The 14,907-nt window shown below is 35.1% G+C and overlaps 1 protein-coding gene across 2 annotated transcripts in view; it reads left to right on the top strand.

The window, feature by feature from the left end:
* LOC125465814 (ELAV-like protein 1) overlaps positions 1-14,372 on the top strand; it is a 45,960-nt gene extending 31,588 nt beyond the window's left edge. Inside the window, exon 6 of one of the 2 annotated variants that reach the window (XM_048559698.2) lies at positions 1,004-14,372. In XM_048559698.2, the coding sequence (XP_048415655.1) occupies positions 1,004-1,331 (328 nt within the window). In that variant the 3' untranslated portion in view covers positions 1,332-14,372. The remainder of the gene's footprint in view (positions 1-1,003) is intronic. The other variant, XM_059638489.1, reaches the window with a different exon arrangement.
* The last annotated feature ends 535 nt before the right edge of the window (positions 14,373-14,907 follow it).

The raw sequence follows: 14,907 nt of genomic DNA, 5'->3' as shown, positions 1-14,907 counted from the left end.
CCTTGCTAAACAGGGTTAATATGAGCAAGGTCCCTGCACAGTCCACCTCCCAAGATGAGGCGTCCACTCATCTGAATCATCGACAGTGCAACTTTATTGAAAGTATCTGCACTACAGGCTAAGCTGTAGATTTTAAACTGTACACATGAGCTTAGCTTTGGGGATTTGCATTCGCTAAATAAAATTAGGTGGGTAAAGATGTACCTACCATTCGTGAATCCTACAAGATTCTCTGATAGTTCAGGATTGCACTGATAAGGGGCAAAAGAAAATGCGGTGATCTAGACATCTTGCTTTAATTTAGATGTACAACATATTCCAAAATTTGGAGAGTTTTCAAGTTGCATATGACATCTGAAAATGTTTTCTTAATTGTCTTGTCAAACAAGTCTGCTATTAGCTATTTTTATGCTACAAATCTGCCCAGTTACTATGGGTTTGTTAGGTGCTATCTTTGTAAAAATGTCACTCAGGATTATTATTAAGCACGTTTACCAATATTTTGTGATTTCAGTTTTTGTTGGTACTCAATAGAAGTTTGGATGCTTTTACATTTTGGAATTCTCTAGTTTTCATTGCAGAAAAGTGCAGTTTATAAATCAGTGCTTGGTGTTGCGTGAAGAAAGTAGTAGTTATCTAATAGAAAGGAATTTAGTGTTGTTTGGTATTATTTGGCTTTGCTCCTTTAAAAAAGCTTAATAGGGTTTTGTTGCAGCACAGTGTAGGATTTTGCAGTACCATAAAATGCTTTTAACAGTTTTAAATGAAGGATTTGTGCTCTGGGTGACCTGTTAATTCCTGTGTTTGTCTAGGTGGATCAGTACTGCTGAAATAAAATCAAAGAGCTTAATGCCAGTAGGCTTCCCAATTCCCTGAAACGAAAATTTAATTATCTTTTTGTTTTTATCAAGCCAGGCTATGCAGATTTTTCACTAATTTTCATTTGTTTTGTCCCTTTTGAAGTTTTTGACATAAAGTTAATGTTTTTTTGTTTGTTTGTTAGGTTTTCGCCGATGAGTGTTGACAATATGAGTAGTTTGTCAGGTGTGAACGTTGGTGGTCACAATCCATCTGGCTGGTGCATCTTCATCTACAACCTGGGTCAAGACGCAGATGAGGGAATCCTGTGGCAGATGTTTGGCCCATTCGGAGCCGTGACTAATGTCAAAGTTATACGCGATTTCAACACCAACAAATGCAAAGGGTTTGGCTTTGTAACCATGACAAACTATGAGGAGGCTGCCATGGCCATCGCTAGCCTGAATGGCTATCGCCTTGGAGACAAAATTCTCCAGGTCTCCTTTAAAACCAGCAAGTCACACAAGGTGTAATTTAAAGCTTGTGTTCATTTGTAAACATTTGATTAGAAATACACTGCTGAAAGGTGAATAAGTCCACTAGTGTAAAGCAACTCTTATTGTTGTGACAGACGTGTTTTGTCTACCATTCTAGAAGAAAAAGTGAAAAGGATTTTTTATATTAGTACTCTGGGATGCAACTAATATGAAATGTTCAAATGTTTGATACATTTCCTTCCTTAGTCCCCTCCTTTCTTCCTAAGCACCCAAAAAAGGAGGGCAAAATACTGAACTATATTGTAGGTCTGTGGATTTAAAATAATACTCTTTAAATTGCAATATTCATTCCATTTTAATATAATCAGTTGACTAGCAACCAGCTCTTGGTTGATGCCTGCTTGCATTGGAAAAGCAATTTCATAAATGCGCTACTTGCTCTCACAGGTTTAATGCATTAGTAAACATTTTTGAATTAAAATGATGATTTATGCCTGTAAGACAAACATGTTGCATATTAAGTTCATCCAGACCTCGGAACCATGGCTGTAATATGTTTACTCTAGATAAGTATAAATGGCACCTCTGTGCCTTTCTTATCATGAAATGTGGAGGTAGGTGCAAAACAGTTCAGTTTTAATTCCTGACATGGGTATAACAGTGAGTCATCTTAATAAGATTTAGAGTGTCAATACAAAAATTGAACAGGTTTACTTGTACATTTGCCAAATTTTTGGGTGAAAGGAACATTTTGGTTGGGAAGTGTAGTGTAGAATTACTCTGCTTGTAATATTATCTTGGGAGGTTTAAACCTTTGAACATTTGTAAGTTTGTTGCACCCCACTTAGTGAACTCCATTTCTTTTTTTAAAAAAAGTTTTTGTTTTTTTTGCATAATTGACATGCTAAGTTGGGATAATGCATCAGAATAGAAAGTACTTAAATGTTTTTCTCATGCAGGTTAGCTGTCAACACAAAGCTTTGTTAAAATAGATTTAAAGAAGACTAATCTAAAAGTTTTTACAACTGCCTTTGAAATTAGTTAATGTTCTGTTATATAATTTCTTTTCATTTTGTTTCCTTTGTTTTGTTTGACTATTGATTTTACTTTTGCATTTATGATCATTAAATTTGTTTTGTTTTGCTCCAATTTTGTTTAGTTTTTGTTATTTTTCTGTTTTAAAGTTAATTTGCTGTTTAGCGCTTCAAACTTTTGTTTTACGATTAAGGGTAGGGATAGAGGGGCCAGTGTGCAGACAGGCACCTGATCTTTAGGTACCCTATCAAAGAGTTTTACACCTTTTGCTGAAGTGGGCTTCACAGAGCATCTATTTTTATAAACAAACTTTTTACAGGAGTGCTAGCAGGGGATTTTGAGTGGAAAGTTTTGTATGCCAACTGATGAGCTTTTAAATAAATTAACCAGCCTTGAACCTTTAGTAGGCAGTTAGCTGTAGCTGGCTTTTAAATCTTTGTCAGAATTAAGTGCAGACACAAATCCACTGGTCCTGTTTGAATGAAGGCAGGTTGCAAAAAGGAATGTGAACTTGTGTTGCATATGTTGAGCACATGATTATGAATAATAGTTGGAGTAACTTAACTACTTAAACCCATGGTAAATGCACTGTCAAACTTAATCTCAAATGTATAGCAAAAGGAGCTGACACCAAATATACCATTGCTTTAGACCCGTTTACCTTTGTGCCATATGCACTGATATGTTGAAACACCAGAATGTGATTTTTGAATATTTTTGGAGAATTTCAGAATGTGAACAGTTAAGGCAAGTGAATTTTAGTCAACCTCCTTTTTTTAGTCCCCATCCCAGTACTCAAAACCCCTAGATGAAGAAGTTGGAGAAAAACATGCTTCTTTCATAATATGCAAATACATTTTGAATTTTTAAAAGTTCTAAAAAAGCTAATTGCAGTTTCTGGGAGCTGAGAGGAGTATAGTTGCCAAATTTAATCAAGACTGATGTAAGGTTTGCATTTCTCATAGGAAATCCTTTTTCTCCCAACTTTGTCCAACTCATTAAGTTTCTAGTGCCAGATCTCATTCAGCTTTTCTCTGGAGAGAGAGAAGAAAATTGTAGAGATATTCCCGAATTTCCTTCAATGCTGTTGCTTGAACATCAGTTACATGATGGTGGAAAATAGAAGTTTTTCACAGAAGAAATTATATTTGGGACATAATTTGTATCTGAAACAATTAGCAATAGTCTGCTATAGGAGGGTGAAAGCAGTAGGAATATATGTGAGAGAATGCATGAGTGTAGTTTTTTTTATGACAATCTAACTTCTTAAATTTCATTGAGGTAATTGTTCACATTTATAAACTGATTTTATCATTCCACTAACTAAATTCCTTCTGTTATGCACGCTTTCATAACTTGCGTGTAAGGAAACCCTGTTATGAAAAGATAATCTGGTTGACAGCTTGTGTATTTGTTTGAGATTATGTTTTCTGGTAAAATCAGGTTTGCTCAGATTTTGTAGTACTCAGCAGTTTACCTCTTTGCCGCAAATACATGTGACAAAAGTTGTTCTTGCTATTTTGTGTGACCGAACAGAGAACTTTTGGTATCTGAATTTTTTAAGCCCATTTCTAGGCTAATCTGTTTGTAATGAGGCAATAATTCTACTCATAACTGAAAGATCAGCAAGACTAGTTTTGTGACCAGAGGACTGATAGAATATTTTTCATACTAAAGGATATTGTGCAGTTACTGGTTCAACACCCATCATGACCAGTGCTTTTTGTCCTCCCAGTTGCCACACTTCAAAATACCGTACAACCCACCAGCTAAATCAATTTAATTTGTGCTGATCTTAATCCATAATTTGTACTTGCTCTCCATGTATTTATAGCGCAACATCTAGTTGATGTGAATTGAATTCTGTTTAATACGGTGTTAACTTGCACATTGAAGAAATGCAGATTTGGCATTATACACAAAAACACCAACTGAAAACTCATTGCAATGAACAGATATCAATCAGTGTTACAGCTAATTGCCTGTACTATCATCTTTTATGCTCACAATTTGCTTTTTCTGGTGGGCAATTGGGGAAACTTTACCCGAAAAGAATACTAAATGATGTTCTTAATTTTAAACAAAAAGCCAATTAATTTGAACTAAAATCCAAAATAATTGTCTATAAAGATACTTTATTATCCTATAATTGATATCTAAGTGTAGATATAAAAGATTTCTGTTCAGTTTAGAATATTTTCACTCTCTTTATTTTTAAAATGCCAACAATCCGTGCTTGAATTCTTAACCATTCCTATGATGCCTGGACAACTGTGCAGGTGAGATTAGTTTATCAGCAAAATGGTTGCAGTCAATGCCATATCATTCCCCCATCCCCATCTGGCACTTGTACATCTTTTATCTAAATTAAGATTTCAGTGCTTTTCTTCAGCTTGATTATTCAGTGCTTTGAGACAAATTCCTAACCATAAATTTATTTGTCATTTTCTTATTCTGACCATCTGACCTCTGCTATCATTTGCTACCCCAGCATCACAGCCACTGAATAATTAAGCATAATTCCAGTATGAATTTAATTTTCAACTGCAAAATTTGTAGCAGGAAAAATGATGGGTTGTTGCTTTTGGTGACATTGTCAGAAGAAGAGTGATGTCTGAAATATTTTGGACAGTTTATGAAAAGGAAATGTAAATGATTCCTTTCTTCCTTTGTTGGTTCTCATCAAACTGTTTTATCCTATTATTGTCCTAAGATAGAGCTGTAAATATATTTTGAAGAGGACTGATTTCTCTATTCAGTTTTCTACTTTGCAGCCATTCAATGGCCACTACAGTACCTAAGCCCCACTACTTTTTCTTCAACAAATTCTAATTAGGCATGAATAACCTATGTTCTACACTTGAGCTAGGCCTTTAAAATGTTGATCAATTAAATTGTAATCATAAAGTTGGGTTAGGAATAACTAAATATTACCTCTTGGAGTTTGAGGTTTGGATGGTGCTAATCAGGCTGTCTTGATGGAAACACTGATCACCTGGTTTCGAAACACTGGATTTCTTATTGTTCTTGCTTAGTTTGTAATGGGGTATAAAAGAACTGTACCAAAGCTGAGGAATTTTGGATTATGCTGACAGATGTATTTTCCCGAACTGCAGTCTTTCCAGATTAGGCTGATGACTGCAAAGGCTGGTTCTTCCTTCGATTTTTCACCCCTGAGCAGAATCTGCCTCATATACACCAAAATGAGATGGTGTTTGTCATTTTGCTGTTGTTCGTGTCTTTCAAAAATGTATTTGAAAGCTATTTGTGGATTTCTATGACTTCACGTTGAATTTTCTTTTTAGAAAAGGGCAGATTAAAACTATGCAAATCTCAAAAGTTAAATCTCTATTTGACCTGGAAATACCATGTGATTTTCTTTTAGATCACTGCAGGCTTAAAGTTATGGAGGTAAGCCTGTTTCCAGTTGTCATTATTTTAATTGGGTAAAGAAGCAAGTAAAGTAGAAAATTTGTCTTGCATGGTAGCAATTTGGATATTATTTATTGGAATTTAAATATCATGGACTAAATCTTTCAAGTTAATTGCATCTGCGGTACATCCAATGTGGGATCATTTTCTACCTTCCCTATTCTATTCAAGACTTAGGCTAGGTTATAATATTTACTTCTAGTTTACTTCTATTTTAATTTACTTCAAATTTTAGTATAATTATGAAACTCCTAACATTAGGAAGAGTCAGTTGATGACTCTGAGTTTTTGTAGTGAGTAACAAAGACCAAAAAGTAAGGACTGTAATTAATTATAATTCTGATCTGTGCTAAGCTAGCTGGTCTGAGCCAAATTAGCCACTGTAGCCATTTATGATCCCAATACAGAAGTCTCTGCTGGAAGTGATGCTGAAAGTTAGAATGTATTTGGCTTCAATGATCTCACTTCGGCATTTTCTTTTTGCTTTTCTCCGATAATTGATGTTTTCATGAACATTGGCTACATAGGCAAGTTACTGGACGACATATAGCAAAGCCTCACCTTCGGGGCAGAAGAAGCAGAATACTCTCAAAGGAGTTATTTCTGACCTAGTAGTAGTAGTAGTAGTAGTAGTTTTTTTGTTTTTTCTGGTGCAGTTATATATTGCTCAGTTCTCATCACTGTAAGGTAATGTGAATTATCTTCATTACTCCTGAGGAACTTAGCTAGTCATTTGGAAATTTGCATTGCTTAGCATTTTGAGTGAATGAATTTATATTAAAAGTAAGCTTACGGTACAATAAATGTTACTTTTGAAAATTCCTACTCCATGTTAACTAGTAAGTATACTTGTTCCATGAAGTTTGATATAATTTGGGTGAAAGCATACAAAGAAGATCATTAGTGTTTGTTTCCACTACTGATTAGGATTATGTGTTATTAGTTTTTCACCTCCATGTCCACGTATCCTTTAAAACATTTGCAATGGTAGCCTTTTTAATATTGAGTCTGTAATCATTGTGCCAATGAGCACAGAACAAACATTACTTATCCAGAGTTGCTATTCTAAGGCTGTTCTACAAAAAAAAGTCATGATAATTGAAAGACTATTAATTTGAGTACTTGGGAAAGAGGGATAGAAATAGATTGTTTGTCCAATGGACAAAGAGAATTCTTTGCTGATCCTAAGATGAAATACTTAGGTATTGGTCTATCTGGATTCGATGCGAGATTTTTGAAAAGAACAATACCAGTGGATGTTAGGCCTCTCCATCCCAAACTAAGCAGGTGCAATGAAGACAGGACCAGTGGATGTTTAAAGCGTTCAATAGCTGAAATGGAAGCAGTTCTAGCAGAGCTATGTAATACAATAAAAAACTCCATAAAGAGGGCATTAAAGAGTGCCATCCTAAATAACATTAAGAATGGAAATGCGACCAACGATTAATTATTAGCACCATCTCAAGAAACAACATGTCAAGTCAGATGTGCTAAGAGGTGATGTATGCAGTTTCCTAATCAATTTATAAGATTGGCTGCAGCGCTTGGCCTTTCGTTTATTTTGGTTGTCTCATGTCATTTAATTTTGTACATTAAGTATTACTGTGACTAGAAGTGTAAAATATATACAGCTGTAGTGTCATCTGTAGCATGCTTTCAGATCTGATGTTTCAGCTAGGTTCTGTTTCCTGAAATGTGCTTGTTTGGCTCTTAATGAAAGTCTCTGCTTAATATTTTAGTAAAATGCAGTGGGCTTTGTGCACTTGACGCCAACACCAAGAGTCACAGAAACGCTCAAGTCTTTTTTTATTCAAGGCCTTTATTTTGCTGTGCGTAGTTTGTCCATGCCACAACTTCTAGAAGTCAAAATTCAGATTAAATGGCATTTCGAACTCTGACCTGTTGAAGGTACAAGGTGAAGGATACTACAGCAATTGATCTTTATACATTCCTTGTATCTCCAACAAGTATACAATGCCTTATTATAATTATAGTAGAAACCCAGTTTAGTTTGATTTAATTTTGAACTGTATTTAGCATAAAGGTCCACTTAAATATAAAACTTAATTTTTTTATTTAGAGGAAATGAACAGCACTTTAAAGGAGTAGTCCTGTAACAACTATGAATATCTGTGTTTGCCTTTCACTGTTGGCAAACATATACACACATCCATCCATGTGAAATGACAGCTAGACAATTCTCCCAGTCCTTTTAAATTCTTGACACTTGAAGGCAGTTATTTCAATTGGGGAATGTGTTTATTTAGAGTATGCTTCTTATTCTGCATTGCTGCTATGTTATATTAAATTGTTGACATTGAAGAATGATGCAGACACAGTGTACTGTAACTAATTGGTAAGAGGGTATTTTAGCATTTGTCGGGTAGATGTATTTTTTTCAGCTTTAACGCTAGAATTCAGAAAGTGAAACTTATCAAAATTTAAATTTTAGTCGACTACGAAACTTCTGTAAAAAATGCATATAATAGTCCACTGATTAGTTTTCGAGTTGTACTATTATTTGTAGTTTTAGTTTGTAACCATGATTATAAACAACTAATATAATTTTCTTGTAAAAGCAGAAGATTGAGTGCTCTAATTCTCTTTTTTAACGAAAGACATGATGGAGATAACTGAACAATTACGTTGAACTTGTAAAAGTAAACATCTAGTCCTTTTTATAAGTTTCTTCTTGAATTCTGAATGTATTTGTCTAGTTTAAGTTAGCCACACTAATTTTGTGCTTTGCCTTAAACAGTACATAATGTGTGGGACTATACCACAAGTTTTGATGAGTGTGCAATAGGGCAAGGAGGCAAATGGGAGTTAAATTATGCTGTTAATAGGCTGATTCAAATACATGTACACGAGACAGTTTTTAATTTGGCTGTCTAAGTATTTTATACTCAATGGACGCAAATACCAATTTACATTGTTTTTCACGTTTTTCCTCATAATTGAGCCAAGTTACAAACTAACCTGAAAGCCGGTCATGTAAATAAGGCCAAAGTAGGAATGGATTACTTTGAATCTTCTCACACTTTCACATGGAACAAACGTTCATACTGAATTTCCTGTTCCTTAGTAAAGTTTCAAAAAGAAGCTCTGAGGTGGACAGTATAAGCAGTTCAGGACATTGTACAATGAATTGCCCTAACATACATAACATGAGAAATGACATGACAGCCGCTACAAGTCAAAGTACCTCATATTTAATAATGATGCTAAATTGAATGTTCAGCATCACAAGTACTGAAAAATGGAATGACTCGAGTGAAACTCCAAGAAACATTGATAATGTTCCAGGGATTGGAAAATACAGTACAATGCAGAAATTAGAGGATGTCTAGAGTGCCAGAGAAATCAGTCATCAGTTTTGAGATCTAGCCAAAATGAAAGGATGGGTGTAATGTATTTAAAAGTTGAATATTGCATTTCTTTTTGTTTTGAAGAGTTAAGTATTGCATGGGAGTTGGTAGGAATTATTTTTCAGTAATGCAGTACAAGATATAGTTCTTGGCAAGGTAGATATGCCTGGGTTTAATGTATACTGACAGTTGGTGGATGTAAATGTTTATATACTGTTGCTTTATTTTAGTTTGCTACAAAGCCAGAAGGCTATTTTAAGTTATTAAACATTTTTGTACTTAATTTATTTTCTCACCAATATTAAATTATGTTTGATTCTGTTTTAAAAGATGAGTCTGACTGAACTCTTGTTTTGTTTTATCTCACAGTTTCCAAAGAAAAATAGTATTCATGTTTTTTTAAGGTTTTAAAGACAAGTTGTGTACCACATGACAGCCTTGAGTTGTCTAAAACCATTAAACTCAAGGGTTTAAAATAGAAGGCATTTCTAAATGTTCTTAAAGATTTTTTTGATTGATGTGAGCTTCGCTCTAACACCAAACTGGTGGACTGAAGCATTGGTGCATGACTTTATCAATTGATCATATTTGCACTAATGCCACGATAATTACCAGTGGCTCAAATCGGATTTTACTGGTTACGGAATATATAATTATGATCAGCCATAACATGCCTGAGCCTAAATACTCTTTTAAACACATTGGTGTTTTCCTCTGCTATGACTAGTATGTGTAGTTTAAGTGCAGTAAACAGTTTTTTTAAAATGCTAAAGTTTAATTAGGAATTAAGTTCCTATTGTATGATCATATTGCTAATTCCTAAACACCAAGGGAACCTCTAAATCTTAGTTGCTTTGAAGCGTATTGCTTCCTCAATTTATGAATTGTTTTCTTCTTAAACTTGAGCATTTAAAATGGTAGCATTTATGTAATTGAGGTAACAAAGCATGAGTCTGACTGCAGTAGCAGATGCTTTACTTTAAACAATGTTCAGCCATGGTTTCAACAATATTTCATGATGCAAAATTGATTTCACAGTAACCCATTCTGACTCTTGTTCAATGTGACTTTCCATTTCAGAGAACTAGCATTTCTAACTTCCACAGTTCGAATATGTCTTTTTTATATGAATCCACATCATTGCTGGTTGAAAATGAGCCTATCCCTTTAGAGTTTTGTAGTAAAGAGGTTGACATAACTTAGACCAATCATACAATGTCCTTTCATTCACAAACAAATACACCACAATAATTTGTTCATAGTTTCCTGTGGTGTTTAATACAACATTTTTAAAGTTCTGTTCTTCCTAGCAGTTTCAACACATGATTGAATTTGTTTGAGCTTTGTTATTATTTGTAGGAAATCTACCTAGTTCTGCCTTGAACATAGTGTAAGACTTCACTGGTCACGATCAATACTTGACCACTTTTGATCTGAAACCCTGACAGGATTTGACGAGCATTGGACGATACCTGACTTCAGTTACTTCAGATTTATGACCATGTTAGGACTAATTCATTTTACTCTGCAGCCTAATTGATGTTCTTTTGTACTTCCTGTTGCCTAGAACAAAAAGTCGTTCAAATGAGAATTTTGTTGTTTGACTACTGTCCCCTGTGCACTAAAGATGAATCTTCATTAACAGTATCAGTGTTGCTAGATTTTGGTGATTGGGAGAATAGGGCAGACTCAAATGGAGATACCAGATTACTGTGCCTTTAAGTCATTGGGTACATAGCATTTTGTTTTATAGATCCTTACTATGTAGTAAGTATTTAGTTCTGATTATTTTACAGTTCATGGTAAGTATTCCTGAAGTAGACACCAGAGCCTCTGAGTCAGGTGATGACAAGAAACTTTAATAATTTGAGGAGAATCTCCATCTAGCAATGAGGACAGGTCTACAATGATTCTGGTGTAGCATCTGAGTTTGTTGCACAAGCATTCTTCTCTCTACTTATCCTGGCTTTAAAATGGCCGGTGGTGACTTAGAATAAAGTATTCACTTGGTTCCTATTACTATATAACGTTCTTTATAACAGCTGAGAAAAATTAGTTTTTTTCTAAGAGCAATGTGATGTTTTTACATTGGATTACAATTTGAATTTGTCATGAAGAGAGCTGCACAAACAATTTGGTAAAATTGGTATCTTAATCTTGCAAATTGAACAGTAAGAAATCTTGTGTCTTCTAACTGTGCATTATTTGTACCATTAGATGGCCTTGTGATATTAATTAGCAACCAAAGATCATAATTACATCTTAACATCCGTGTAGTTTGGCTGTCTTTGCTCACCAGTTTTAACCAAGTAGTCCTAGTGTCTGTCTGGTGCCTAAATTGACACCATGTACATATGTACACGTTGAATTACTTTGATTACAAGTTGACTTGCAGATTTGAAACATTCATGCTAGCAGTGGGTAGGGTAATATTTATATGGTGATGACTATCAATAAACAGGCAGATTTATATTACGTTGGATTTGAATATAATTTTCTGTTCAGTTATATTTACAAGCTACAGTAGTTGTGAGAGATGTGCTGCTATGTCTAGTTCATAATACCAATTTAGTTTTGTACTGTGATAGTTTAATGAATTGATCAGCATCGTTATCCTTCTTCACATTAAATCACTGAACACAAAAATATAAATTGAAATTACAAAACTGAATTGATACTAGGAGCTGGTGGTCTAATGTTCTACTACTGTTTAATATGCAGGAGTTTCCAATTGGTACAGAATGTTGTTGGTGACAATCTGCCTCAAACAAGTAAAATGGTTTGTTTGCGTATATCTAGCACTGTATCAGCGCCATTAAAAGCACTAGATCTTTCTGAAATGTACAGTTATAGGTAGACAACACAGTCAATTTGTGCAAATGAATGAACGACAAAATAACCTGTTTGGTGTTGGTTGAGAAATAAAAATTGGTTAGGACAATGTAGAACTCTTTCTTCTTAGTTACTGGGATTTTTTTTCTCCCATTCTCAACCAAAAAGGCAGGGGATAAACTTTCAGGACCACATCCAAAACATTGTATCCATGACAATGCAACACTTTTGTCACTATAATGCTGAAATCTTGCCCTAAGTTTAAGTGCTTAACTATGATTTCTGATTTCCTCAGAGGAAGAGCATGCTAAACCAAGTTGTGAATATTTTTATTTGGAAAAATTGGAATTGAAATGAAAGTTTACATGATGCAACACTCCCCTCTTTTAAGAGGTCACCTCCACCCCAACTTTCAGTTCCACCCAGGGAGCTATGTTCAGCGCAAGGCCTTCAAAGTGCAGGGCCCAGGGCAGCATCCCTGAATCAGCCTACCCTAAGGGCAGGTCTACCTTCAATGAAGTTGGAATAAATAATACTGTATTGTAGTTTGCTGAAGCCACTTATAAATGAAACATTGAAGCCTAGAATCTTGGAAGTGGGTTTCGAAGTGGGCAGAAGGCTGACCCCTGGATAATGAATGTGTCCCAGATCAAAATTCAGTAAATACTCCCATTGGCTTCAGTTATCATTTTGTGTCAGGACTGAAGAGGCCACATTAGTTGAAATTGTGGGAACAAATGCCAGTCTCCCAGCACCTTGCCAATCACAACCACCGAGCCTACAGGTAAAACAAAACTTAATCAGTTTGTTCCTGATCAATCAATAAGCATGACATGAAAGACCTCTGGGACTGTACTAGTTTTCTTCTGCCATGAACAGTGGTAATCTAAGGTGATTGTGATTTAAATTTGAATTACAGCAAATCTTTAGGAGGTCAAATATAAAATTACATCTCCCGTAAACAGTGTATATCTGAATTTACTGAAAGCTAAAAGATCCTTTTTTTCCAATTAAATTTATCCAATATTGTAGCAATAATTGTTTATTTTGCAAATCCCCAGGGCTACAAACACAATGATAACTAATCAACGTAAGTTATGCCTGAGTTGATTTAGTTGATAGGGATTGGGTATTACATTTGATCCACGTGCTGTTATTTGAGCAGTTTTCCAAGTTGGTATTCCTAAGTAATTTGAACGAAACTGAAAGATCCCAAATCAAAATCTCTTTCTATGTTAAAGTGGATTTAGTTAAGGGCATTGTGTGGCTTGTGAGCCACATTTGAAAACTGGTCTGTGAAGTTGAAACTAGATTTGATTTGAACCAGTTTTCACAAAATGCACAAAATTGCTGTACAGTCCAGTGGAATAAACAGCAGGCCTGAAGTATGCACCTGCAAAGACAAAAACATATTTAACATTTTCGAGTCCAATTTGTTCCCTCTTCAGAATTGGAGTTCTGACAAAGAATCTTATGGGACTAACACTTGGAAAACCTATTTAATGGAAATAAAAAAAAATACTCTAAGCATAGATCCATTAATCCCAGATTTATAAAGAGATCAGACGGGTAACATTGTGAGTTCATACTTTTCTTTTGAGTGTTGTTACTTTGACCATTTGACCAGTTTGAATGTTGAGGCCCTGAAAGATTGTGCATAGTGGTTACAACTGTTGTTGCCTCATTAATGGATAAATTAATCATTTAGTTGTGGGTCAGTAGATTCATATTAGTCAGGAGGTCATGTGTAAATATTACTATCAAAGGAAACAGGGTGGCTAGAGCATGTTACATTTTGTCGGTCACAATTCATTGCCCTGTAAGGTGAACAGGTAAATATACCTGTCTTGTCTTTTTCATCTTTTTTGCTGTGTTGCATATGAGGCTTTGCTAGTGAATTGACTACAGGGTTTTGTTTCAGCAATCTGAAATTTGGCTCATTAATTCTTAACTGTGAGAGAAATGATTGGATCTGATAACACTCCAACTCCAAATGAACAATAGAACTTTTAAAATTAACTTTTGTTTCTGGCTTTTTAGAGTAGAGTAATGCAGAAATATCCAGAAGCCAGACCTGACATGATGGACAAATCACATCTGTTGGATGCCCTACAACAAAAATGTGCCCAAAAGAGGAATAACACATTATGTGTTTTTGTATTTCAACAAAAAGAAATGCATAACAGGGACGTGATTTTATTTTGAAGAATCATCATTCCATATTGTATGTCACCTGTATAGGAGTAATTTGTATTGGGGTGTTTGGGAACCATGCTGTACAGACTTTTTTTATGAGAAATTACTGTTTTTATGTCCAGTTTTCACAAAATGCACAAAATTGCTGTACAGTCCAGTGGAATAAACAGCAGGCCTGAAGTATGTAGACTGGAATAAATACTGTTTGAAATATTGTTCAGGCTCTTCTTTTGACATTTACTTAGCCAGTGTTTTCTGTTTTTTAATGTCTTCATTTTGCACCCAGGTCTGAGAATTGGAAACAAAAGTTAATGCTGGAGATCTGAAGTAAAAAGACAATGCTGGAGAAGTCAGCAGGTCTGGCAGCACCTGCAAAGACAAAAACATATTTAACATTTTCGAGTCCAATTTGTTCCCTCTTCAGAATTGGAGTTCTGACAAAGAATCTTATGGGACTAACACTTGGAAAACCTATTTAATGGAAATAAATTATGACATTTAGAAGCTTGGAAATTGGGCTTTGTGCAAAGCAGGCAAATGAAACTCTCTAGAGATAATGGGAACTGCAGATGCTGCAGAATTCCAAGATAATAAAATGTGAGGCTGGATGAACACAGCAGGCCAAGCAGCATCTCAGGAGCACAAAAGCTGACGTTTCGGGCCTAGACCCTTCATCAGAGAGGGGGATGGGGAGAGGGAACTGGAATAAATAGGGAGAGAGGGGGAGGCGGACCGAAGATGGAGAGAAA

This window comes from Stegostoma tigrinum, chromosome 30 (assembly GCF_030684315.1).
Source record: "Stegostoma tigrinum isolate sSteTig4 chromosome 30, sSteTig4.hap1, whole genome shotgun sequence".
Lineage (NCBI taxonomy): Eukaryota > Metazoa > Chordata > Chondrichthyes > Orectolobiformes > Stegostomatidae > Stegostoma > Stegostoma tigrinum.
This window is presented reverse-complemented; position numbering and strand designations above follow the sequence as displayed.